Source organism: Microcaecilia unicolor, chromosome 13, assembly GCF_901765095.1.
Source record: "Microcaecilia unicolor chromosome 13, aMicUni1.1, whole genome shotgun sequence".
NCBI classification, from domain to species: domain Eukaryota; kingdom Metazoa; phylum Chordata; class Amphibia; order Gymnophiona; family Siphonopidae; genus Microcaecilia; species Microcaecilia unicolor.
This window is the reverse complement of record NC_044043.1, coordinates 1,661,060-1,688,007: the sequence shown is the minus strand read 5'-3', so window position 1 is coordinate 1,688,007 and position 26,948 is coordinate 1,661,060. Positions and strand designations below refer to the sequence as shown.

At 44.8% G+C, this 26,948-nt stretch overlaps 1 protein-coding gene across 1 annotated transcript in view; it reads left to right on the top strand.

Annotated features, from left to right (window-relative positions):
- Positions 1-26,948, top strand: part of LOC115456580 (solute carrier family 13 member 5-like) — an 87,268-nt gene that overhangs the window by 43,701 nt on the left and 16,619 nt on the right. The window contains exons 2-8 of the mRNA XM_030185757.1: positions 1,205-1,333; positions 2,553-2,689; positions 7,048-7,262; positions 12,785-12,956; positions 21,238-21,360; positions 22,112-22,324; positions 26,638-26,758. Of these exons, the coding sequence (XP_030041617.1) occupies positions 1,205-1,333; positions 2,553-2,689; positions 7,048-7,262; positions 12,785-12,956; positions 21,238-21,360; positions 22,112-22,324; positions 26,638-26,758 (1,110 nt within the window). The remainder of the gene's footprint in view (positions 1-1,204; positions 1,334-2,552; positions 2,690-7,047; positions 7,263-12,784; positions 12,957-21,237; positions 21,361-22,111; positions 22,325-26,637; positions 26,759-26,948) is intronic.

Below are 26,948 nucleotides of genomic sequence, written 5' to 3'. Positions count from 1 at the left end.
CAAGTAAAACTTGATGTAAATGCTGACGTATAAATTAGGTGCGGCCAGGTATATTCTATAACAATACACATGGATTCTAGAAGTGCCCATGGCCATGCCCCCTTTTCAGCTGTACGCCTTAGAATTTATGCGCATCCTGTTACAGAATACACATAGACAGTTGCACACGTAAATTCAAATTAATGCCAATTTGTGTCAATTAATTGGCAATTATTTGCACTGATTGGCTTGTTAAGTAATTAAATTGTGCACGCAAATCCAGAATATGACCAGATTTGCGCACTCAATTTAAGTTGCACTATATAGAATCTGGGGGTAAATAGTTAAATGTGGGATACAAATGCAAATAAATAAATAAATTTTAAAAGTTTTTTACCGTATATGTCAGTGGCGCAATTTATAAGTTGTTTCTCTGTAAGAAGAAATTTGAGAACTCTGTATCCTACATACACAACTAGGGCAATATCTGAAAGACACAAATTAGTATACAAATAATTTGAGGTTTCCTGAAAACATTGGTTCAATTTGTTTCCCTAAACTTCCTTCCCCTTCAAAGCTTTCCTGCTTGATTAATTGAAAGTTACAATCCATATATGTTTAAAGATAATTCTTTAATTTGACACTTTGTTGCCTGTATTTAAATACCCCAATGAGAGAATACAGAGGCATGAAGGAGAAGGCAGGGAGGAGGAGAGGGAAGGAATTTTGGTTCCTTTAGGCATTTACATTGTGCGTTGAGGGTAGGTGTAAGTTTTTCTTCTCCTTTTAACTCCAGGGCTACTGTAGCTGCTTAAAGATCCTCCAGAAACCTGCAAGCTGTAACTTACCCTAGTCTCTTGTCAAGCAAATCTCTAGGTCTATTTAGTGACACATAAAAATAAGTTGACCAGTGGACACCTGGGAGATCTATCTACCACCCCCCCCCCCCCCCCACCTGTCCTTGACCTGGGTTAGGTATCAGTTAACAGCCATGGCCATTCTGCTCCCATATAGAGAACATGATTTCAGGTAAGGACAGTAGGGTCCATCTTATCTGCTTAGTCTTATGTCTGGTAAAATGCCACAACCCACAGCTGATTCCTGGCTTCCCTCCTTCATGGTCTAGGGATCCTCTATGCTGCTTCCAAGCTTTTTTGAATTCTATCACTCTTTTTGCCTCCTCTACCATATATTTCACTATCAAATGACTTTTGATATCTTCCAGGAGGCCAAATGTGGTTACATTATCATCCTGATGGCTGTGTACTGGTGCACCGAGGTTATCCCCCTGGCTGTCACTGCGCTTTTACCGGTCTTGCTTTTTCCTATGTTTGGAATCCTGGAATCCAAAAAGGTATGCCGTCACTGCCAGGAAAGCAAATTGTTTAGATTGCTGCCACAAATTATCCTGTATTATTGCTCCCTCCTAGCTCTTCCTATAGGGGAGCACTCCAGTACATTGGCCGTTTCCTCCCTGTACTTTAGATTTCCAGCTCAGTCATAACTGGTGTCTATTAGGCTACAGAACTGAGATCCTGAATGTTTAATATTGAAAGGCTTGATTGACCACCTTTCATTAATCATGGACCCTAAAGAGGCAATTCTATAACTTGGTGCCAAGATGTGTAGGTGACACAACACCAATCCCGTTAAAGCTTTAGGGTGTGTCTAAGTCAATCCCGTAAAAGCTTTAGGATGTGCCTAAGCCATTATAGAAAACTAATGCAGCCACATTGGCATTCCAAAATTTAGCTTATAACAGGTCAATGGCTGGCATTTGTTGGTACCTGATATTATTCACAAGTTGTGCACATTGCTTTGTGACACATCCATGGCCCTCCCATGCTCCACTGTGTATGACCCCTAAGGAGAAATTAATAAATAAAGCTCAAAAATGGGCAAAAACAGACAAGAGACAGTCTACTGATGAAGCAGAACAGACAACCAAACACTGCAGCGAATCAAGGAAGGACAAACCCAGCAAGAGTTTATCCAAATGTCAACGTTAACGGAAACAGGACCCAACCTGGCCACATTTTGGAAAAATCTTCATCAGGGGTCACGTGGGTTCCCACAATACATCCACAGATTCGAAATATGTACTACAATATGTGCGTTAAAAAGGAAAATGAGATCCAATGTCAAAAGGAAAAGAACGCAGCCAGCAGCATCTGCATAGAAAAAGCTCTGGTCTAATTCCAAAAGTCAGTAATCACCAAGTCTCCAGCCCAAATTCAAAAAGCACAGTTAAAGGTATTGTAGTACATGCGTTGAATCTATGTATGAATGCATTGTGTGACCCCTGACGAAGGTTTTTCCGAAACGTGACCAGGTTGGGCTCTGTTTCCATTAAAGTTGACATTTGGATAAACCTTTGCTGTATCTGCCCTTCCTTGGATCTCTGCTGCTGTTTGGTTGTCTGCTCAAAAGTGGCCATTAAAAAAAAAAAAAAGAAATCAGTGCTAAATGCTGTTCTATAAAGGACACGTTAAGAGCTTAAACCTTTTGAATATGGGCCTCACAGACTGACATTGGTGTCCAGCCCTGAGACCCTTGTTTCTCCTCTGTTTCAGGTGTGTATGCAGTACTTGAAGGACACTAATATGCTCTTTGTTGGTGGGCTGATTGTCGCTGTAGCAGTGGAACACTGGAATTTACACAAACGCATTGCACTGAGAGTTCTGCTAATTGTTGGAGTGAAGCCCGCATTGTAAGAAATGCCAAAACACCTTTCCTCATTTCTAAAATTATTGCACTGGTGGAGATCAGGTTACTGGAAGCATTATTATCAGACCACTAAGCTAAAGTAAACAGAGAGAGACCTCCCCAGTCTAAGAAAGAGAGAGGCAGAGACAGGGAAAGATAAAGGAAGAAGGGTTGTGTAGGCTGTGAGAGATATAAGCAGGGAAAGCGTGAGAAATGTGGTAAAGAGAGAGAAAAAAAGCACAGGCTGTAAGAGTGAGAGATTCAGAGGGAAAATTCTGTGTATATGTGCAAGACTGGAAGAGAGAGGAGAGAGACGGGTAGTGAGAGACAGGAACAGAAAGCTACCAGAGGCTAACAGAGAGACAGAGCTATGGAAGCAGGGGCATAGCCAGACACCCAATTTTGGGTGGGCCTGGGCCCAAGATGGGTGGGCAGAAGAACCTCGCCCCGTCCCATAGGTGATTTGGTCTCTCCTTCTCTCGCCTGCATGCCATATGGTCTCTGAAACATCCCCCCTCTCCCGTATACCTTTTAAACAGCAGATTTTCACCAGCAGCGAGTAGCAACTAATACACACTGCTCATGTTGGCACCACACCCTTCCCTCTGATGCAATTTCCTGTTTCCGCCTAAGGAGAAATACATCAGAGGGAAGGCTGTGGGGCCGGTGCGAGCAGTATGTATGTCACTGCTCACTGCAGGCGAAGATCTGCTACTTACAAGGTATGCAGGAGGGACACTTGTTGGGAGTTTTCGGCTGGTGGGGCTTGGGGATCCCTGCCAGCCACTTCATAGGTATGCGGGTGCCAGTGGCTGCTGAGCACCCCCAGTATTAAGCGAGCTTCCTCATTGTATTTTCAGCACAGTACAACACTGTTTCTATAAACTTCAACTGATATCCTTGGTCAGAGGTGTAATCACCAAATTTGCTCTTCGCTTACTTGCACATACCCTCGTCATTAGTCAGTTAGATTACTGCAGTGCCCTGCTGAATGGCCTTCAGGTTGCAGATTTGAAAAGATTACAAATAGTTCAGAATATGATAATGAATTCTAAGAAATTTGACTACGTGACTCCCCTGCTCTGGGAAGAGCACTGGTTGCCCATTAATCACAGAATAACATTTAAGATCCTTTCTATAGTTCATAAAGTTTATTTTACTGGTCTCCCACTATGTTTATCCAGATTACATATCCCCTGTACCCTGCTTAGGGCCTTACAATCCTCTCAACAGAACCTTCTCACTGTACGTTCTTTTCACATCATTGGCTTTGACACCATAAGGACAAACATTTTTAGCATCACTGCTTCCTCCCTTTGGAATGCCTTGCCCCTTTCTCTTTGATAGGAATGCTCATTGCAGACTTTTTTTTTAATAAATAATGCTTTATTAAATGTTCAAAATACAATGCATAAATAAGCAGTAAATGGAAAACACAACCATTATAACAAAAGAAATACAAAATACACAGCAAACAAAATCAAACCAGAAAATTACTAAATTTAGGCAAAAACTAACAAATGAATCCTTAAAATCAAAAACAAACGTGACCATTGGTTAATTCTAATGATCCAGAACATAAGCAGAATTCCAAATTTCAGAATTAACAAAATCTAGGAAAATCATTTCAGCTTACAGTATCCATCCGAAAACATATTAAAACATGTACCACCCCACCCCCCTTTTTCCCCTTCCCCAAACCACTAAAATACCCCCATCCCCCAACTAAATCCTTCCCTCCCTCCCTCTACCAACCCCCCCCCCCCCCCCCTTCGATACCTACTCAAAACTATAGAAGATCATATGGGGATATGATTCAATAAAAGACTGCGAACTCTTGAGGACAAAGACATTACATACGGTTCCCAAACTAACCAAAATTCTTTCCTACGTTTAGGAGTTAAACGTGTATCACGAGCTTCCAAAAGGGCAAGAGCATGAAGAGCATTACGCCAAGACCAGAAATCCGGCGCCCTGCTCTGGGTCCAACAGTGCATAATGCACTTCTTCCCCACTACCCCTGATTTATATATAAAAATGCGTTCAGATGCTAATAAAGCGTCAGCACCACCCACCCAGCCCAACAGAAGTCCAATTGGAGAAAGACTTTGTTGCTTATGTAATAAATGCTCCCAATATCTAATCACACGCTTCCAAAAAAGTTGTACTCTTGGGCAATACCATAATGCATGAGCTAGAGTAGCATCTAGATATCCACACTTTACATAATTCTTAACCGCCAGACACTTCGCATGAAACGCTTGACGGGGAGAAAAATAAGACCTGGTCACAATCCGAAACTGACATTCTCTATAATAAGCAGTATGAAGGTAACACGGGATCAGCTGGATACAGCGCAAGATATCCCCGGTACACAACTTGCACCCCAATTCCACGTGCCACCTCCGCGTTACAAATACATAACCAAAGATCTATATAAGGAAGATACCGAAATGAAAGTCGTACTCTTCGGCTTGAAAAACACCTCCAAATTCTCAATCAAGTTTCTGGTGCAATTAGGTAACAGGGCACTTACATAATGACAAGCCTGTAAGTAAGCATAAAAGTTAATTAGATTAGATGGGACGTGTTCCAGCAATTGCGCAAATGTTTTCAGTGACCCATCAACCTTTAACAGATCCGCTACATAAAAGATCCCTTTGGCGGCCCAACCATGGAAAGTCCCCATTGTCCGACCAGGTCCAAATTCAAGGTTCCCTACAACGTGGATTCATTTCAAGACATTTTGTCAAATAGTTCCACACATATCTCATAGGATGTAACAAAACATGTTTTTTCAATGTAAGAGGTAATCTTTTTTGGGCTACATGTAACAAATAGTGAGGATGCAGAGGCACAAACAATTCTCTCTCTACTATCACTAAATGGAAACGTTTTTAGACTTTGAAAAAGGATCTAAAAACCTTTGGCTGAAGTTTGGCTGGATATGTCTTGTTCTCGTGTCCCATTGTGCTCTGGGTTGGTGGTGGGGGGTATATATTGCCATTTAATCTGCATACTATTTTAACTATCTCCTTTCCTGTTTGATATTGTAGCTCATTTCATTTTATCCTTATTATTATTATGTTGAGAACCACCTAGAAAGCCTCCTGATTGGGTGGAATATCAAAGCTGAAATAATATTGGAAACTACTTTATTTGGCAAATAAACAATGTGAAAGTAAGGACTGAAAAAATGAGAATTAGAACAGAAAATATATAGAGAGAAAGATAAACAAGAAGAGATTGGGTGAGGAGGACTGGGTCTGCTTTATTATTTGAGTCTCTCACTTTTTGTTGATGTTGCTTTCTCAGCTTTCTGCCCAAAAGTATTGCTGACCTGTTTCCTTGAATATCATTGTCTGATATGTCCAAAACAGCGATGAGCACAGTTTCCATCCGAAAAGCTTAAGAACAGTCCAGCCAATATTCAGTGCAAGTTAACCAGCCAGGAACAGCCACCGACCGGTTAACTCGTGTCTCAGCGCATAACCAGTCATGTTCAGCAGCATTTAACCGGTTGTAGCGCTAAAATCAGGGGGACAGTATTTGGGATAAACCTTCCTATAAGCCCCATTCAGAGTACTTTAGATGTGTACTGTTTTTCTAAACACGCTGTGGGGCTCATTTTCAAAGCACCTGACCAGTGCAGGTCTTTATCTGCCAACATTTACTATGTTACTATATAGAGGCTCATTTTTAAAGCACTTAGACTTACAAAGTTCCATAGGTTATTATGAAATTTGTAAGTCTAGATGCTTTGAAAATACATCTCTGTATAGATTTTGCTACTCATGTATTTCTAAGCCCAGTAGACCAGCAATACACTGAAGAAGATTCTATCCAGTTCAATGACTCTTGTAAATGCACTTTTTCTCAATGACCTGATTAAGGGAGAATAGGTCTCAAATATGAATCCATTGAAAGGTCTCAACCAGCGCTGTGGTATCTCTTTGATAGCCTATTCAGGTTTTAACAGATGCTGGTATGAGATTGGGAGAAGTTAATGTTATTGTTTATTGCCAGATAATAGGAGTGTCCCAAGCTGGAATCACATCCTGTGTGGCATACCTCCTATCACCCCCACCCTACCTACTGCACCACATCCAAGCAAGGGAGATAATGGACAGGGAGCAATTTTTGCACCCCCACCTCCCTTGCACCCTGTGCTGGCACACCACTCACACAACCCTTAGGAAGGCCCTGCCAAGTAATCCTGGATAGGAAAGGTAGCAACAGTGCACTGTTGTGTTATATTGATTATATAGAATTAGATGTTGGTAGATGGACCTACACAAATGTGAGTGATTTGTGTCTTTGTTCAACCACCCATAGGTGAGTGTTTTTCCATTTTTATATTAGGCTGATGCTTGGGTTTATGGGAGTCACCGCCTTCCTGTCCATGTGGATAAGCAACACTGCCACCACTGCCATGATGGTCCCTATTGTGCAGGCTGTCCTGAGCCAGCTCAATAAATCTGATTCAGATGTGGGACATACGGAACAGCCTGAGGGACAGGTGAATGTGGGCATAGAGCTAGAGGAGAAGAATGCGTTGTCTTTTGGATCTGTACAGGGTAAGAAGCTATGAAGCAGCTCCTTGAAACACTGTCCTTGCTTAGATTTTTCTTGTTCTGTTTTGGTTTTCTTCTTATCTCTCCCATCTCACTTTTAGTGTATGCTCACATGGATCCTCTTCCACTTCTATCCCACTATCAGTTGGTGTACTTCAGGGCTCTGATCTCCTCCCATTGGTTTCAGTACCATCTTTTATGTTGGTAACTCTACAACTAAAATTTCACCAGGAATTCAGGCCCAAGTCTCATCCTGCACGTCTGATGTTGCTGCCTAGATGTCCCACCACCATCTGAAACTAAACATAGCCAAGATTGAGCTTCTTATCTTTGCCCCTAACCCCACCTCTCCTATTCTTCCATTCTCTCAGCCCCCCCCCTCTCTCTCTCCCTCTCCTGCACATATCCAACCTACCATTTTTTTTCTCTGTAACATCACTAAATTCCTTCCTTCCTTTCTGAACACACTACCAAAACTCTTATCCACACTGTCATCACCTCCTGCTTAGATTACTGCAACTTGTTCTTTACAGGTCTCTCACTAAACCATCTCTCTCCCAAACTGTTCAAAATTTCACTGCATGACTTATCTTCTGCCAACGTCTGTACACACATAACACCTCTCCTCAAGTCATTTCATCGACTCTCTGTCCATATCCATATAAAATCCAAACTCCTCTTACTAATAACTGCTTTCATTCTGCAGCTCCTCAATATCTCTTATCTCTCCCTGGGAGTTTCTTTCATCAGGTAAGTCACTCTTATCTGTACCCATCTCCAGGGCCGCCGAGAGGGGGGACAGGGGGGACAAAAGTCCCCGGGCCTCCGGAGGGGGCCCGGCGCCACCGCAGTCAGGCCCGCCCGCCGATGCTCCCGAACTAACTAACCTTAAACGCCTCCTTCCTTTCCTTTCACCACCTTCGCGGCAAGCAGCAGCAGGGGAGGCCACTCCTTCCTTCCGTGTCCCGCCCTCGCCTGACGTAACGTCCATGAGGGCGGAGCACGGAAGGAAGGAGAGGTCTGCTCTGCTGCTTGCCGCGAAGGTGGTGAAAGGAAAGGAAGGAGGTGTTTAAGGTTAGTTAAGGGCCCGGCGGCGACGATGACCTCGGGTGGGGTGGGTGGGGGGGCCTGGGGGCGGCCCTGTCCCGGGCCCGGCTCTGTCTCTCGGCTGCCCTGCCCTTCTCCTCCATGCCAACTCCAGACTCCGTTCCTTCCATCTTGCTGTGCCATGTGCCTGGAATAGACTTCCTGAGTCCGTACGTCATGCTCTGTCTCTGACCCATGTTGTTTTAATCTTTCCCATAATAAATGTAACTCCCTAATCTCTTATATGAGATTACTCTGTTGAGTAGGGATTGTCTCTTGCATGGTTGTCTACAGTGTTGCATACATTTAGCAGTGTTATAGAAATAATAAGTAGTAGCAATAATCTATCAAAAGGAACCAGAAAAAAATAAAGACTACAGAGAAGTACTTAAAGATCTTTGACCTGTTTCAAGCGTCTATGTGGCTGGTTTTATACAGACTTTAATGAGGTTTCCCTGGCAAATAAAGCCCTGGTAGTTGCCTGCCCATCAGCTACATAAAATGTGAAAGAACTGAGGAAACAGACACTTTTTCAGAGCTGTTGCAAGCTTTTTATTCATTTGTTGCCAAGTCTTGGCAAAGATTCCTACAATACAAGGAAAATAGCCAGCTACTGGTGTTTCAGTAAGAACATGTCCCTTCCATGCTATGTAGTAACACATGATGAAATTAGCTGTGCTAATTGAAAGCACATGCTGTTCCCACATAGTGCTCCTCTAGGCCATGTCTCCTCTGGTGCCAGCTCATCACGCAGTGAAACGGGCAGTACCTAACCAAAGTGGAAGCAGATGCATTCAGCTCAACTGAGAACTGTCCTGGTACAGCACACCAGGCTCCTGTTTTGCTTTATGCATTATCCATTGGATCGCAGGGCTGCCGGGGGGGGGGGGGGGGGGGGGGGGCAAGATTCCTCCGGGCCCAGCCTCCAAGGGAAGCCTGGCGCCGGGGTCTCTCTCTCTCTCTGCTCCTAACGGAACCCGGGTGATCACGTTCCGACAGGAGCAGAAGAGAGGAAACTCCTGCGCCTGGCCCCCCCTTAGAGGCTGGGGAGGAGCAAACACAGGGCTTCGGGGCCTCTGGGTTGGCTGGCGGGGCCCCCCCAGGCCCTGCCAGCAGAAGAAGCCTTTCTCCAGCGTTTTCCTTCACTCCACTACATTTCCTGCCCTGCAGCTGCTTCTCTCCTCACGTCGCACATGTTCGGTTTTGATGACGTGAGGGGAAAAGCAGGGGCAGGGCAGGCAATGCGGTGGAGTGAAGAACAGCACTGGAGGAAGGCCTCTGCTGGCGGGGCTTGGAGACCCCCACCAGTCAAGGTATGTGGAGTTGCGGTGGGGGGTGGGGTAGCGGTGATGGTGATGGTGATCTAGGGGAGGCAGCAGTGGCCCTGCCCCAGGCCCAGCTCAGTCTCTCAGCTTCTCTGTTGGATCGGTCTGGTTCCTTTTTGGATTGGGTGATGTGATAAACCATGCAGGATTTATCCTTCAGTACTGATCATTCTGAACTTCTGGAACAGATTAAGTTACACAAAAATTGAAAGGTGAAAGATCTTTCATGATAATATGTTTTCCATTGGCTGCAATTAATATATCAATGCTTGTTTGAACTACATAACTGCATCTTGGGCTCTTGGAATAAATATGCTTTTGCTACTGTTTGGAATGTCTATGCAGGTAATTGTGACATCGCAGTCTGTGATATCACAATCCCCATACTGCAGGCTTCTCTTTAAGTTCTTTGTACTTTGCTCACATTTGAAAAATTAAGATTTTTTAAAATGATTATTATTTATTTTGCTTTATAAGTCTCACTGAACTTATTTGAAATGTCAGACTGGTGTGCTCAGAACTAATGAGCAAGACTTCTTGTCTGGACCAACTATGCCAGTCTCCATGTCAAAGAGGACCAAAAAAAGCCCTTTGTTGTCTTTAGAAATTTGAAAGGTAGATTCTGTGGGAAACTGCAAAAATTCCATGGCATGTCTGCTATTTAAATTATACTCATACTGCCCAGTATGTAGTGGTATTTGACTGGTCAGAACAGATGCTGACCGGTTAAATAATGCTTAACTGGCAGGGGATAACCGGCTATCCTCCGCTCAATATCCGTGGTTACCATAATCAAACATATAAAAGGCGAGTGGCGTACTCACTCGCAAATGCGCAGTAGAGACTTGCCTCTCTGCCCCGCCCCCGCATCAATACATGATGACGGGGGTGGGACAGAGCGGGAAGTCTCTACTGGTAAGTTCAATAAAGACAGTGCTCAGGCCGGGGTGGAGGGGCGGCGACCCATGGGGGGGGCTCAGAAACCCCACCATTCCAAAACTAGCCCGCTTGGACGGGCTCAACGCTAGTACAATATAACCAGTTATATTACACTCTTATACTACAGGGCTGCTTCTCTCTTCCTAGGGCCTCTCTGTTCAGTTCTGCCATAGGGCTTTTACTTCTTTCTCACTGTTGAGCCCTGCCCTCCTGGCCAGACAGCCTAACACCCCTATGCACACTTGGACAGCTTCAGCCTCTGACATGACTGGTTTAGAGTCACCTGCTGTAAGGTGGCTATTCTGTAACCTCAGTGAGGGTGTTCTTAGGAACACCTGCTGCTATACCACTCACTCCCTCACAGGGTCCTAAAAAGTCCCCATCCCTTACTACTTACTGAATGGGTCAATATCCTATTTACACCTTCTAATTACAAAGGGTTGGAAAACTTTAACCTTGGACATGATGTTGCTGATTCATAATTGCCCAGTATCTAACCTTTCTTAATTATTGAATTAAGTTGCTTATATATCCAGCGTTTACAATTTCTGTAGGAGGCCAAAGTGAGTCATTCATATCAGTCTGGTTTCAGAATGGGCCAGGTGACCAAAACAGTTGTTTTTTAATTGCTCAACGGCGTTTAGATGGCTGCAAATGAGGATAAGGATTCTATCCGTATCCTTCAAGAATTCAACACCATTAACCCTACCTTAGTGGTGTCTTAAGGATGTGGCACTGTGTGACCTTGGTTACAGTCACCCATTCAGCTGTTTGGCATGGCTCTAATTCTGGTCCTTTGACAACTGAGCTGGACCAAAGCAAGGTGTCTTCGATATATACCGTTCCATACAATGAGTGATTCATTAACCCACTGAATTTCAAAAGCTGCCATAAACAAATTTGCCAAGGATGGAATCTGAATAAAAAATTGATCTTTAAACAAGAAAAACATTCTTCTTCAATAGTATAGAGTAAAAAGTCCATCAGAACAGCTTGTCTGCATCACTTCTCCCACACGTCTTTAAAAACTCGTAGAGTATACTCTTGTAGTACAGATGCATCTACAAAATGTTACTATGCTCTTTTCCTTCTTGTTTAAATGTTTATCTCAGCCCATAGGGGTCAACATTTCAAAACAATAGGGCATGTCAAACACAATACAAATGACCCTTCTCTGGACACAGTGAAGGAACTTATTCAATACTGGGGATGTTCAGCATTTACTGGCATCCATAGACTCTTTTTCAGTGCTATAATATTATCTACCGCCTGTCTATTGATGTCTTGTACCTTTGTACAGTGATTTGTTTTCTCCAGTTTTTAATGTAGCTGTTCTCTCCCGACATCAATCCACTCAAAGCTCCCCCAATGCAAGACTCCCCCACGAAATACCCTAAAATGTCTAGGCTCAACCCCCCTCCACCTTATTCCAGGGATGTTAATATAGGACACACACCTGTAAGGCCTCCGCCACCCCCTTGCAGGCCTACCTTAATATCCCTGATGGTTTAGTAGGGTCGAGGCAGGAGAGATCCCCAATCACTCCTGTCCTTGCCAGTGCTGGTTTCAAAATGGCACTGGTGACCTCTAGCAGTGACCTTGTAGTACTATTTCTAGTGGTCAGTTTACATGTTTTACATGCATTAGCCTGTTTTTCAGCTCACAGTGACTTATACAGCTTATAATTTAAGGTCTCTTCCTATAGTCATAGAATGGGAGAAAAGTTCTAGAGATGCATTTTCATTGGGATATAGTCATATAGGTAAAGACTTGGGCTGTTACAGTCACATGGGACCAAAGGTGGCTAAAATCAGCAGCAAACTTTAGATGCTAAAGAAAAGGGCTGGCTGAGGAAGGAACTTAACTGCTTAGTGAGGATTGACTGCACTAGGGGGGAGGCTAATTCTGTATCAATGGTACTATCGTTTATGCATCACTTATATGATAAGTGCTTAAAACAATGGTTCATTTTTTCCAGCCTCTAAGTCTTCACAGTGTTGAGTTTGTCCCCTTGAGTAATCCCCAGTTCAAGCCCCACCAATGACTGAATCTGGATAAACAGAATTTCAAAGCAAATGAAAATCGAGGAAGATTAGAACAATCTCTTCTTGACTTGATAACACAAAGGTCCCCCAAGTCATGCTATTTAACTAACATGTACTGTTCTCCTTCCAGTCATAGGAAATAGTCACAATCCTGATGTCCCCAAAACTCCTGATGATAGCGCAGAAAAGAAACGCATTTGCAAAGGGATGACGCTATGTGTGTGCTATGCAGCTAGTATTGGAGGCACTGCTACACTTACAGGAACAGGACCGAACCTTGTGTTGAAAGGACAGATGAATCAGTGAGTATTACACAATTCTGCCCCTCTTCCCATGAGTTGCCTAATCAACTTTGCCTCCTCCCATCATCTTGACCCATCTCTCCTATAGCTGGTCTAGAAATTGTGCTGAAGGATTTGAGCAGTTGGTGCAAAGCTCTTCTCAGCGTGGGATAGTGAGAAAGCATCAGTGCATGTGTCACAGCTCAAAGAAAGAATTTAAGGCATGCACTTATTAAATACAGAAACCCAAAGGAATTTGGTTTACTTCATTTCATCTGTTTTGGCCCGGCAGGTTTTCTTCTGGCTCTTTTGGGCTTCTAGAAACATGACGGCAGACAAAGGCCAAATGACCCATCCAGTCTGCCCATCCTATGTAACCCCCAATTCTACCTGATCCTAAGCGATCCCACATGCTTATCCCATGCCTTTTTAAATTCTGGAACAGTCCTCAACTCCACTACCTCCACCGGGAGGCCATTCCACGCCTCCACCACCCTTTCTGTGAAATAATACTTCCTTAGGTTACTCCTAAGCCTATTCCCTCTTAACTTTGTCGTATGCCCCCTCATTCCAGAGCTCTCCTTCATTTGAAAAAGGCTCTCTTCCTGTACATAAATGCCCTTGAGATATTTAAACGTTTCTATCAAGTCTCCTGTCTTCCAGCGTATACATGTTGAGGTTCATAAGCCTGTCCCTATAATTTTTGCATTCAAGACCGTTTACTAATTTCGTAGCCACCCTCTGGACCGACTCCATCCTGTTTATATCTTTCCGTAGGTGCGGTCTCCAGTACTCCAAATGGGGCCTCACCAGAGACTTATACAACGGAACTATCACCTCCTTTTTCCTGCTGGTCATGCCTCTCTTTATGCACCCAAGCATCCTTCTGGCTTTGGCCGTCACTTTTTCTACCTGTTTGAAAGCTTTAAGGTCATCAGACACAATCACCCCCAAGTCCCGCTCTTCCTTCACACACTGAAGCACTTCACCCCCTAGCTGAATTAGAATTAGCCTATACTGAGCTATGGGGCCCTGAACTTTCATTCACATTTCCCCACATTGTTAACCCCCCCCCCCCCCACCTTGCCCACCATTCCAGTTATATTCCTTGGCCAAGGGCCACAGATCCCTTAAGAACCAGGTACATGAACACCCCTAGTCTGCAATGGCAGAAGCTTATCCAGCACTCACCCAGGACTGTGAGTGCTGCTTCTACTGCTTTCCTAGCCTTGGGCAGCCAGAAACTGGGCTTGGAAACACAGATGGCTTCCTTTAGGCATGCTGCTCCCTCAGAGGATCAGCCATGACCTGCTGGAGGCACATCTAGCTGATCGGGTTTACAGGACTGCCACAATGAATATGCATGAAATAAATTTGCATATACTGTAGCAGAGACTCATTCCATGCAAATCTGTCTCATGCATATTGTATAATTATTTGGAAGCCCAGGTCTGAGACTTAGGTTCAGGCTCTAAAAATGACAAGAAAAGTACAGGCCATTAGCCGAAATTTGAACTCTGAAGTTCCAGCAAACTCTTGAGCTATTGGGACACACCATGCAGCAAAATAAAGAAGGACCATGCAGCAAAATGAGGAAGAAGCTAGGGTGCAGAAACCTCACAAACAGGATACAGATGGCTCCTCAAACCAGTGGCGTAGCCAGAAGGCAGTTTTTGGGTGGGCCAGTGGGCAGGTTGGGTGAGCATGCTTTTCCTCTTCCCTTCCCCCCTTCCCCAACCATGAACTTAAAAAAATGAAATACTTTAGCTGGTGAAGATCTCTAGCCCACAGACCCCTGTTCAGAAAAGCACAGCAGTCAAAGGACTGCTCCATGCTAGTGACACTGGCTTCGGCACCATAGGCATGCTCAGTTCTCATGCATGACATATTCCAATCATTAAACAGAAAATAACATTTTTTTTTACCTTTGTTGTCTGGTCATGTTATTTTTCTAATCATGTTGTCCCAGTCTCTGGTTTCTGCATTCCTCTGTCTTCTCTTCTCTTAACTTTTTTTCCAATATCCTCAGTCCATTTGACCTTTCTTCTCTCTCCATGTCCACCATCCATCTCCCTTCAGCCGGTCTCGCGAGGCCGCCTCTGGAAGTCTCAGCGGCCACTTTTAAAGCGCGAATCGGCAAGGGAGGACAGTCAGCGCTGGAAGCGGGCAGGCAAGACTGCCTGCCCCGAAGAATTCAAAAAACAAGCAGGCGGTGAGGCGGATCCGGAGGGAGGGAGGAGAGCCAGAGCCGGCTCGCTATTTTCAACAACTGGCTCGCAAGCCGGAAGAAAATTGAACAACCGGCTTGTGCGAGCCGGCTCCAGCACACCACTGTCTGAACCCCAAAACAAAACAATATTCATTCTGGTAATACTGAAACCTTGATTGGCAAGGAGTGCTTTGAGGAGAGGGTTGACAGGCATTGGTCTAGATACCCATAACTGTCTGTCAAAAGGCACCCGGTACAGGGAGAAGTGAAGGAACTTCTGTGGCCTTGAAATCTCATATTCAGTGTCTCCTTATTCCTATTTGAAACCTGCAAAGAATCCAGGTTTCACTAGGACCAATGTAGCTCCTTGAGTTGCACATTCTATTCACAAAGTCATGAGAGGGAATTCAGTGAATGAATTGTTGAGTCCGAGCATTAGAAGGTTTTTGGTCAATGGAGCCCAATCTCCTGTCTCTGATAGTGACCAGACAAGATGTCTTAGAAGTACCTGGCAGATTTGAATGAGATGATCGTTCCCCTGTTGCTCACTCTCAGAAATAAGGAGGCAATTCCTAAGTCTCCTTAACACTTGATAATCGTCCTGTCTTCCAGAAACTCAGTCTAATCTTTATAAAACCCAGCTATAAGATTAATCTTGACTATATCCTCCAGCAACAAATTCAAGGCCTTAATTGTGCATTTACTGAAAAAAAAAAATGTTTTCTTAATTTTGTCTTAAATCTGCTTCCTCTTAGTTTCATAGATAGGGCAAATTTGGAAATGGCATAATTACAACATCTGCAGGTACTTTAACACACACTTTCTCTTTGAAAATTGCCCTGTGGTAGTGTGAGTGACGGAAAGGCATGGACTCCTCATAAAATACAGACAGAGGGCACTGCGAAGTCAGAAGGAAAGCTTTACTACTGTACAAAAGGGAAATAGGCCTGTTTCCTCACAGGTTTTGCACTCTCAATAAAGTCTTTCAAACATGATAGTTGAACCTTGTCCCTGACAGGTTCCACACTTCAGTATATTTTACTTTTCCCTCTTGGTTCAGCATCCCTGAAGCTTGTCCCAGACACAAGCTTCCACAGGTTAAATATCCACTTCTTCTTAACTCAGACAATCTTAACTTAGGTTCCAAGGAAACTTCTCCTATCTTACTGAAACCTTTGCTTTTGGTAAACTCGGGGTCGCAATGTCTGCCGAGGGCCACTCTGGCTCCCCAGATACTGCAGCCAATAGGACACAGTGGGAGGATCCTTGCCCTCAAGACCTCACCTTCTGGAGACTGTTTGCCTTAAGGTATCTCCCTGGGAAACCTCTTTCTTTGGGGCCTCCCTGATCTGTTCAATCTCAGGGCATTTAACTCCATTCTGGCCTGAGCCCTGCCCCTCTGACTCAGCACTACCTGCTGTAAAGTGGCTGAACTGCACCACCAGTGAGGGAGTGGTCTTTACTCCACCACCCACTCCCTCACATGCCTGTTCAAATGTGCATACTTGTGAAAATGGAACCCCTGTATAGGGTTACCATTTTGTGTCCTCTGAAAAAGAGGACACGTCACGCCCCCTGCCCCGCCCTTATCATGCCCCCTGCCCCACCACACCACGCCTCTTTCGGGTCCTTGTTCCGCCCCCTATTTCCCGCCCCCGTCACATAGTCCCCTCCCCCACCCCCCACGCCCCCCCCGTCACTTACTATCTAGCCCTGGTGGTCTAGTGACATCTTCGGGGCAGGAAAGAGCCCCCTCTTTCCTGCCCGGAGCGCTGCCTGCCCTTGCCTGCATCCTCCTCGGTCTCAGCTGGGGATTCAAAATGGCCGCCGAGAGTTGAAGCGGCCTCGCGAGACTTCAACTCTCGGCGGCCATTTTGAATCCCCAGCCGACCGAGAAGGATGATGGACAAGGGAACATGGAAGGGGAGGGGAGACGAGACCAGACCCACAGCGCTGATCGCCCACCCGCATGCATGCACGCACGCGCCCACGTTTGTCCAGAAATCCGGACAAACGTGCGTGTGGGCAAAATCCGCTGGACGCCCCCGACATGCCCTCAAAAAGAGGACATGTCCGGGGAAATCCGGACGAATGGTAACCCTACCCCTGTAGAACGAGATCTGAAATATTTCAGAGCATACATGAAATAAATTCTGTGAGAAATCCCACTGCTGAGAGTGCAGAGAATGTGAGCAATGAACTGGTTTATACTGTTCCTTGCCGTTGGCTGGCAGATGAACAGCACAGTGCAATCGAGGTTCTGAAATTTCTACTGCAATTCAGAGCAAACACTGGGAACAAGACAAAAGTGCTGGGCTGTGTAGCAGAAGGAAATGAAATTCAATAATGTGCAAATTCCTCTTTAATACGCATGCTTGTTTGAAAAGACTTCTGGACTATATTTAGGTAATGAAAAGCTTTGTAGGTTTCTGTTTCTTAAAATTACACAGTGTGGATTTTGAACAGCTTTTACTTTGTATAACCCTGGCAGCTGATCTAAGCAAAAGGGCAAACCTCATTCATCGAACATTGGGCACGCTTTCAATGGCGAACTGGCTCCCATGGTCAGGAAAGCAATTCAGCCATTTTGTGTAAATAGTACAACTTCTTAGGCAACTCTGCCTGCGGTAGCTACTAAAAATGGATAGACTGATCTGTCACCTCTAGACCAGGAGAGAAGAGGGGTGGAACAGTGCCATCTGGATTTTTCAAACAACAGCTGATGTGTCTCTCTGCAAATCAGATCGAATCTAGGGAGTAAATATTCAGCCAGCAGTGCTGATCATTTTGCTGACTGCCGCTGCAGCCAACGTTATTCCCGGAAACTCAATGCTGGGCCATGTCTGGGATCCAGCACTGAACATTCGGTTTAGTCAACGCTGGCTAACACATAACCAGTTAAGTCGACATTCAGAACTTAACCGGCCGTGGGTAGCTGCATAAAGATAGGACTGCGGGGGGTTTTTTTTTTTTTGCAGTCCCATTTATGAGGTTACCTTGGCCGGTAAGTGCTGAATATCGGCCCTTAACCGGCCAAGTGTTTTGAGTCTGTCCCCCCCCCCCCCCACCGAATGCCCCCAAAACAGCTGGTTTTCACTTAGGTGCTCACTGCTAATTTTCAGGGGCAATAACCAATTAAGTGCAGCATAAATTTAGTGATTTAACCAGTTAACAGCCATTTCTGTCTGGTTTAATCATTTTAAATATCGACCATTAGGTATCTAGACTTGATTCATTCAAATCTTATCTAACCCAAGCTTGGCTCCAATTCTTATTTATTTATGATCTGGTTTTCCTTCCTGCATAACTGAATCACTATCCCAGTCAGTAGGGATTGAAAATGGCTGCCGAGAGTTGAAGCGGCCTCGTGAGACTTCAACTCTCGGTGGCCATTTTGAATCCTGAGACCGTCACAGCAACAGGATGCAGGGCAAGGAAAGAGTTCCAGGCAGGAAAGTGGGGGCTCTTTCCTGCCCCGAAGAGGTCACTAGACCACCAGGGCAGTAGATAGTAAGTAAGGGGAGGGGAGGTGATAGGGGGTAGGGGAGGGGAATATGTGGCAAGGGGCAGGGTGAGGATGTGAAAGGGGTGGGGCAGGGCATGGGCGTGGGCGGGTCATGAGTCCTCTTTTTGAGAGGACAACATTATGGTAACCCTACCAGTCAGGCCCTGCATCCTGCTCCACTCATGTTCCATTATTGTGGAAGTGGGGGGAGGTTCAATCAAGGCTAAGATGTCCACTGGGTGTTTTTCTTCTAGTTTAGACTACCTCTTTCCCTTCACAGAAAGATTCTGGCTCAGCTCTATTTGGAATCTTATAGCAGTACTTCCTTGGTCCAGTCAGTGAGTTCACTTCCAGGACCATCTCTCAGCAGCGTACTAAGGGTGGGGTAGTGGGGGGTGGTCCACCCTAGGTGCACGCTTATCGCCACCTCAATGGGTGGTGGTAAGGACTCCCCGCCACATGGCCACGCGGTAAGAATTATCTTACCGTGTGGCCGTGTGTGTCTGGGGGCTTTTTACCCACTGTGGGATCTCCTTTTAGACACCCTGATACCACATAGTAAAAGGCTATTGTATAATGACACCTGGGCATCCAGATTCTAGCATAACCAAACGTCTACACATCTTACATTTAAATGTGTGTAGTTACAACAGCCCTAGACCTGATGTAATTGGGCATGCCTCAATGTCACAAGGGTGCGCATAACTGGGAGCCACTTCCATATCCATGCCCATTCTCTACACGTTTGTATGCTCCCTTGTATTCATGCACTATGGGGACAATTCTATAAAGTAGTGGGTAGAAGTAGGCATATCAAAGGAGCCATCAAATTGATAGTTAGGTGCCTATCCTGCTTATTTTCGAACGAGAAGGGCGGCCATGTTCCGACACAAATCGGGAGATGGCCGGTCTTCTCCTAAAGCCAGCCAAATCGGTATAATCAAAAGCTGATTTTAGCCGGCTTCAACTGCTTTCCGTCGCAGGGCCGGTCAAAGTTCAAGGGGGTGTGTTGGCAGTGTACCGAAAGCGGGACTGGGGCGTGGTTAAGAGATGGCCGGCCTCGGCAGATAATGGAAAAAAGAAGGCCAGCCCTGATGAGCATTTGTCCGACTTTACTTGGTCCTGTTTTGTTCACGACCAAGCCTCAAAAAGGTGCCCGAACTGACCAGATGACCACCGGCAGGAATCGAGGATCACCTCCCCTTACTCCCCCAGTGGTCACCAACCCCCTCCCACCCCAAAAAAAATTAATAAACATTTTTTTGCCAACCTCTATGCCAGCCTCAAATGTCATACCCATCTCCATCACAGTAGTGGGTTTTGGTGGGGGTTTGGGGGGCTCAGCACCCAAGGTAAGGGATCTATGCACCTGGGATCAATTTGTGAAGTCCACTGCAGTGCCCCCTAGGGTGCCCGGTTGGTGTCCTGGCATGTGAGGGGGACCAGTGCACTACAAATGCTGGCTCCCACGACCAAATGCCTTGGATTTGGCCGGGTTTGAGATGGCCGGCATTAGTTTCCATTATCGGTGAAAACCAATGCCAGCCATCTCTAACGCCGGCCATCTCTAAGGGCGGCCCAAATTTTGCGATTTGCCCGTCCACGACCGTATCGAAACGAAAGATGGCTGGCCATCTTGTTTCGATAATACGGTCGGGTATGCCGCTTGATGGGGCCGGCCTTAGAGATGGCCGCCCTTATAGATGGCTGGCCCTGTTCGATTATGCCCCTCCATGTGCACCATGTGTTATAGAATTGGCACTAAGCGCATGGCATTGGGACACCTAGAAATGCCCTTTATGCCACTTACATGCACCCTTTCAGAAAAGCGGTTACGGAACTTATATGCAAAAGTGCTGTTTCTATGCATTTACCTGAGCAAAGGGGAAAGCACCATTGAACACCTTGTTCTAGAATTGCCTTTCACATGACTTAGGATATGGTATTGGTGTAGTGTTATTTATTTATTTATTGCACTTGTATCCCACATTTTCCCACCTATTTGCAGGCTCAATGTGGCTTACAGAGACCTGTTATGGTATCGCCATACCAGGGTAAAGAGTACAATTGGTGTTACAAAGAATTCAAGGAAAACAAGATGAATTGGTCAAGCAGTTATAGATGGGTACATTCTGAATAAAGGTGGATTGGTATTGTGTTATAGTTAGTTATGGGTTCTCGTGGTAGGCCTTGTCAAAGAGAGAGGTTTTCAGAGATTTGCGGAAGTTGCTTAGTTCGTTGATCGCTTTCAAGTGGGTTGGAAGTGCATTCCACAGCTGCGCGCCCATATAAGAAAAGCTGGCTGTGTGTGTTAGTTTGTATTTTAATCCTTTGCAGCCAGGGAAGTGTAAGTTAAGAAAGGTGCAGGAAGATCTTTTAGCATTTCTGGGTGGTAGGTCTACAAGATCTAGCATGTAGGTCAGGGCATCTCCGTTATGTTATGGGGCCAAGGCTTCCCCTAAATGCAAAGCACTAAATTTTCCAGAATGGGTTTGGAGAAAGAGCAGAGGACCACCAATTCCCGTCTTTCTCTTCTGTCCTAATGATCCCTCCATCACTGTACAGAAAACGTGTCTTCTGATTTTCAGGTTGTTCCCTCAGAATGGTGACATTGTGAATTTTGCGTCATGGTTTGGATTTGCCTTCCCCAACATGATTTTGATGCTGACCATAGCTTGGCTCTGGCTCCAGTTTTCCTTCATGGGATTCAAGTAAGTTCTGGATACAAACATGAGCATTGGGTAATGAACCACAAGCCACTGCCCCTACTGGTGAGCTTTCATTTATTTATTTATTTATTAATGTTTATTGACTGCCTTCCCAGTCTAAACATGGTCAAAAGCAGTGTAGAACATAAATGAGAATATGGAATATGTCACAAGGAATGACCTTCCATGTTATCCTGGGTTGAATATATCACCACATCTCCAGTCAGAAAAACATCAGACATTAAACACCAATGAAGTGTTCTCTGGGCTTGGAGAACTGGACCGTAGCTTCAGATCTTCAGTGCTAGATTCTATCTTATCCAAGGGGTGTCCTGACTGCAGTCTGAATGCTCCGCCCATCCCTAAACCTGTGCATATACCGTATTTTTTGGACTATAAGACGCACTTTTTTCCCCCAAAATTTGGGAGGAAAATGGGGGGTGCGTCTTATAGTCCGAAGGTAGAGATTTAGCAGGCCGCCCGCCCTCCCTCCGAGTTCGGGATCGCCCTCCCTAGGGTTACCTCCCCCCGGCCCTGTCACCACCTCTCCCCTTACTCACACGATCTTCCCTGGTGGTCTAGTGACGTTGGGGCAGGAAAGAGCCCCCTCTTTCCTGCCCAGCTGCTCTGCATCCTCCTGTATGCTGCCTGTGACGGTCTCGGCGAGATTCAAAATGGCCGCCGAGAATTGATGTTTTGTCTTCAATGGCCATTCTGCATTATTCACATTTATGCCTTTTTTTTGTCTATCTAGTTTCAGGAAAACCTGGGGCTGTGGAGGGCAGAGAACAGATAAAGAGAGGGCTGTGTACAATGTGATTAAGGAGGAACACCAGAAGTTGGGGCCCATCTCATTTGCTGAATTCAACGTGCTGATTCTCTTCACTCTGCTGATTGTCCTATGGTTTACAAGAGACCCAGGCTTCGTCTCTGGCTGGGCCAGTGCTCTCTTTAATACAGATGTTGAGTGAGTTCTGCCTTCTATTCAGCATTGTAGTCATGGCATTAGCCATTTTTCATAGATTTTTTTTTTTAATATCACCAGAAGAGTGATCGAGTTTTCAAAGAGAGATGTTTAACGTTGCATACTGTGCTAATGTTTTACTTTCTTGTTCTTAGTAATCAGACATTGCAGTATGATTTTGCTTGCCATATATAAACTTCACTATTTGTGGAGTTACAGGCAGGGTCTCTGTCTCTACTTGCATACATATTGGTTTTAAAAAAGGTTTGGCCAAGTTCCTGAAGGTAACGTCCCTGGGGTTGGTAGCATGGAATCTTACTACTCTTTGGGGTTCTACCAAGATTGGCCACTGTTGGAAGCAGGATACTGGGCTTGATGGACCATTGGTCTAGGCCAGTACAGCAATTCTTATGTTCCTATGTTCTTATATTAAAAGCACTCTCCAGATGGTGGCAGCTAAAGATTCCTCATATACCCTCTTAGACAATAGGGGTCCATTTAATAAGGTGCACTGAAAATGGCTTGCAGTAGTGTAGGCGCGGGTTTTGGGTGCGTGCCGATTCATTTTTCAGCACGTCTGTAAAAAAGGCCTTTTTAAAATTTTTGCTAAAAATGGATGTGCGGCAAAATCAAAATTGCCGTGCGTCCATTTGGGGTCTGCGACCTTACTGCCAGCCATTGGCCTAGCGGTAAAGTCTCACATGGTAACCGGGTAGTAATGACCTACATGCGTCAAATTTCACCTGCGCATATCTGACGCACGCCAAAAATGAAATTACTGCGGTATCTCCATTTTGGCACACAATAGGCGCGCATAGACGCTTACGCGGCTTAGTAAAAGGGCCCCCTGGGTGCTGAAAGCAGTAGCTACCAATAACTCCATAGAAAGTTACTAGAACCAAATGGTCTCTCAGGCCTCATATCTGGCTCTTCCACACTCAATTAAGCGGGTACTGCTAGATGAGAAAATTGATGACCAGCAGATGGTGGACTGGCAAATTATCTTTAGAAGGGTGACTATCAGGCTTATTTTTGAAAGTGATCGCCGGTGATCTTCCAACGTAAATCGGGAGATGGCCAGCGAACTCTCAAAAGCGGCGAAATCGGTATAATTGAAAGCGGCTTTTTTGACAGCATTGCCGAGCCGGCGAAAGTTCAAGTGGGCGTGTCGGCGGCATAGTGAAGGCGGGATATGGGCGTGGCTACCAGATGGCCGGCTTTTGCGGATAATGGAAAAAATAAGCGGCGTTAAGCAGTATTTCGCCGGGTTTACTTGGTCCTTTTATTTTCACGACCAAGCCTCAAAAAGGTGCCCCAACTCACCAGATGACCACTGGAGGGAATGGGGGATGACCTCCCCATAGTCCCCCAGTGGTCACCAACCCCCTCCCACACTAAAAAAAATAAAAATAAAAACCTTTTTTTTACCAGCCTGTATGCCAGCCTCAAATGTCATGACCAGCTCCCTGACAGCAGTATGCAAGTTCCTGGAACAGTTTTTAATGGGTGCAGTGTACTTCAGGCAGGCAGACCCAAGTCCATCCCCCCACCTGTTACACTTGTGGTGCTAAGTGTTGAGCCCTCCAACCCACTGTACCCACATGTAGGTGCCCCCTTCACCCATAAGGGCTATGGTAATGGTGTAGAGTTGTGGGGAGTGGGTTTGGGGGGATTTGGGGGGCTCAGCACCCAAGGTAAGGGAGCTATGCACCTGGGAGCTATTTGTGTATTTTTTAAACATTTTTAGAAGTGCCCCCTAGAGTGCCCGGTTGGTGTCCTGGCATGTCAGGGGACCAGTGCACTACAAATGCTGGCTCCTCCCACGACCAAATGCCTTGGATTTCGCCGGGTTTGAGATGGTCGGCATTTTTTTCCATTATCGCTGAAAAACAAAACCGGCGATCTCAAACCTGGCGAACTCTGGCATTTGGCCGGGCTAAACCCTATTATCGAAAAAAAAGATGGCCGGCCATCTTTTTCGATAATACGGTTCTGGCCAGCTGTTGCGCCGCCGCCAACATAGATCGCCAGCGATATATTTCGTCGGTGACGTTCGATTATGCCCCTCCACGGGACCTTTTCAAAAGTAGAATGAAAACTGTTACTCGTCTCTCTCCCTCCCATTCTCCTCAAAGTACTACACTCCTTCCAAATATCTTTTGGAGCCAGAGGCAGGAATGAAAAATGTTTGAAACATTATTTTAAAATAATGCTGTCTTGTAGAGTCTTCTGCTTGTATACGGGAGAAACTCTGCTTTTTTATGCAATTTTAATATACATAATGCAAGTATACAACTTGTGAAGCAAAATGACAAAATAAGAGAAATCTTATCATCTTAAAGGAAAAGAAAAGAGAGAAAAGGAAACATTTCAACTTTTCATCATTAAAGTCTACTAAACTTAGGAGGCAAAGAATCAAGGGAGAAAATCAAGGAAAATAAAAATGTCCCCTAAACTGAGATAATAAGGAATCAGGAAAAAAAAACCCTGCTGGACCCAGTTATACAGGTTATACATTAAAGCAGGCCAGTGGGAAAAACAATGGTCCCCAAAATCAGTGGCATTCTGAATCTTTACCAACCAAGAATGATGTCAATTGTGAAGGTTCAAAGAACAGATTTTTCTCACACCATTATATTTCATAGTACATCTACAAGGAAATTTTAAATAAAACTGTCCCTTCTGCTTTTTTCTTAATAAGTATTCTTATAAAATTCCATGCAGCTGATCACCAAACCAAATAAAGAACAGGCACTGAAATGACCTTATTAGTATTAATTCATGCATTTCCTGAGCAACTCAAAAAGAGTATTTTGAAATCATGTGACACAAAGCTTTGGAAGATGTTTCCATTCATATCTGAGACTGGAAGATCTGAATATGTAAATCCTAGAGGAAAGAAGGGACAAAGGAGATGAGATATGATACAGATGTTGAAATACTTGAAAGGTATTAATATAGAAACAATTTTTTTCCAGAGAAGGGGAAACTGTAAAACTAGAGGGCATTAATTGAGGTTATGGGGTGGAAAACTTAGGAGTAATATCAGGACATTGTTTTTCACAGAGAGGGTGGTCAATGTCTAGAATGCCCTCCCAAGGTAGAGACAAAAACGGTAACGGAATTCAACGAAGTGCAGGATGAATACAGAGGATCTCTTATTAGAAAATGGATGGTAGTTTTTTTTTTTTAACTCAAAACTTAAATGATTGTATTTGTGTGGATGTGTCGAATGATGCTTAGATGGCAACTCTGGCTGTGAAGAACTGGGAAATTTGTATGGTCTGTACCGTTTATGTCAATCCGGTTTAGAATGGGCTGGAACATGAGGACAGTGCCGGGCAGACATTTATGGTCTGTGTCCTGCAAATGACAAGACGGATTTGGATAGGCTGGAGTGGGCTTCGACAGCAGCTCATGTAGTTGGAATATAAGGATAGCGCCGGATGGCCTTCTACAGTCTATGTCCCAGAAACACCAAAGAAAGACCATGATCAAGTATTTTATATCACATAATCATGAATTGATAATGAGGGTGACTATTGGGCAGACTGGTTGGACTGTTCAGGTCTTTATCTGTCATCATTTACTATGGGGTCCTTTTACTAAGGCGCCCTGAAAAATGGCCTGCGCTGGTGTAGACGCGTGTATTGGACGCGCGCAGGTCCATTTTTCAGCATGCCTGCAAAAAAGGCCTTTTTTTTGCCGAGAATAGACATGTGGCAAAATAAAAGTTAGCGCGTGTCCATTGTGGGCCTGAGACCTTGCTATCACCCATTGACTTAGCGGTAAGGTCTCGCACATTAACCGGGCGATAATCGTCAGTGTTCATTGCAGATTACCGCCCAGTTAGCGCCACATGGTAGAAAATGACAAAAAAATTTTGCCGCAGGTAAAAAAATGGAATTACTGCTTGAGGCATGCGCTAGCCGGGCGGTAGTTTCAAACTGACGTGTGTTGGATGTGTGTAGATGCCTTCACGTCTTAGTAAAAGTGCCCCAATGTTACTATGGGCCTTTTTTACTAAACCGCACTAGTGATTCCTGGCGCGGTCATATTTGCCGCGTTGAGATCGCTAGTTCAGTTTAGTAAAAGAGACCCTATATTAGCAAAGGCTTTTCCTACTGCTATAGAATAGGAGAAATCTTGATATATTAACCCAAACTGCTAAAATTAGCGTTTTTTTTCTATTAATAATTCTTAATAGCAACCTACAATCAAAATATCAAGCTGAAAATGTTACAAAATGTAAAGATTCAATTATAATCAGAAACTGCCTAATCACATCCCAGCTCCATTTTTCTTTTTTTAATCAGATATGTCACAGATGCCACGGTTGCTGTGTTTGTTGCGGTTCTGCTTTTCATAGTGCCTGCCACCAAGCCCAAATTCAGATGGTCCAGCAAACTGAATGTGATACCAGAGAGACCAAAGCAGGTAAGTGCAAAATCTTAACAACATAAGTTTGAAAAGGATTAAAATGTGCAAACAGTTTTCAGCAGAACGCAAAAGACATTACACGATGTGATGGCCGCAAGCGAGCCTTCTCCGGAGTAACCCCCACACTCTGGAATGCATTGCCTGAAAGGCTCCACTTAACACAAGACTATCTGTACTTCAGGAAGCA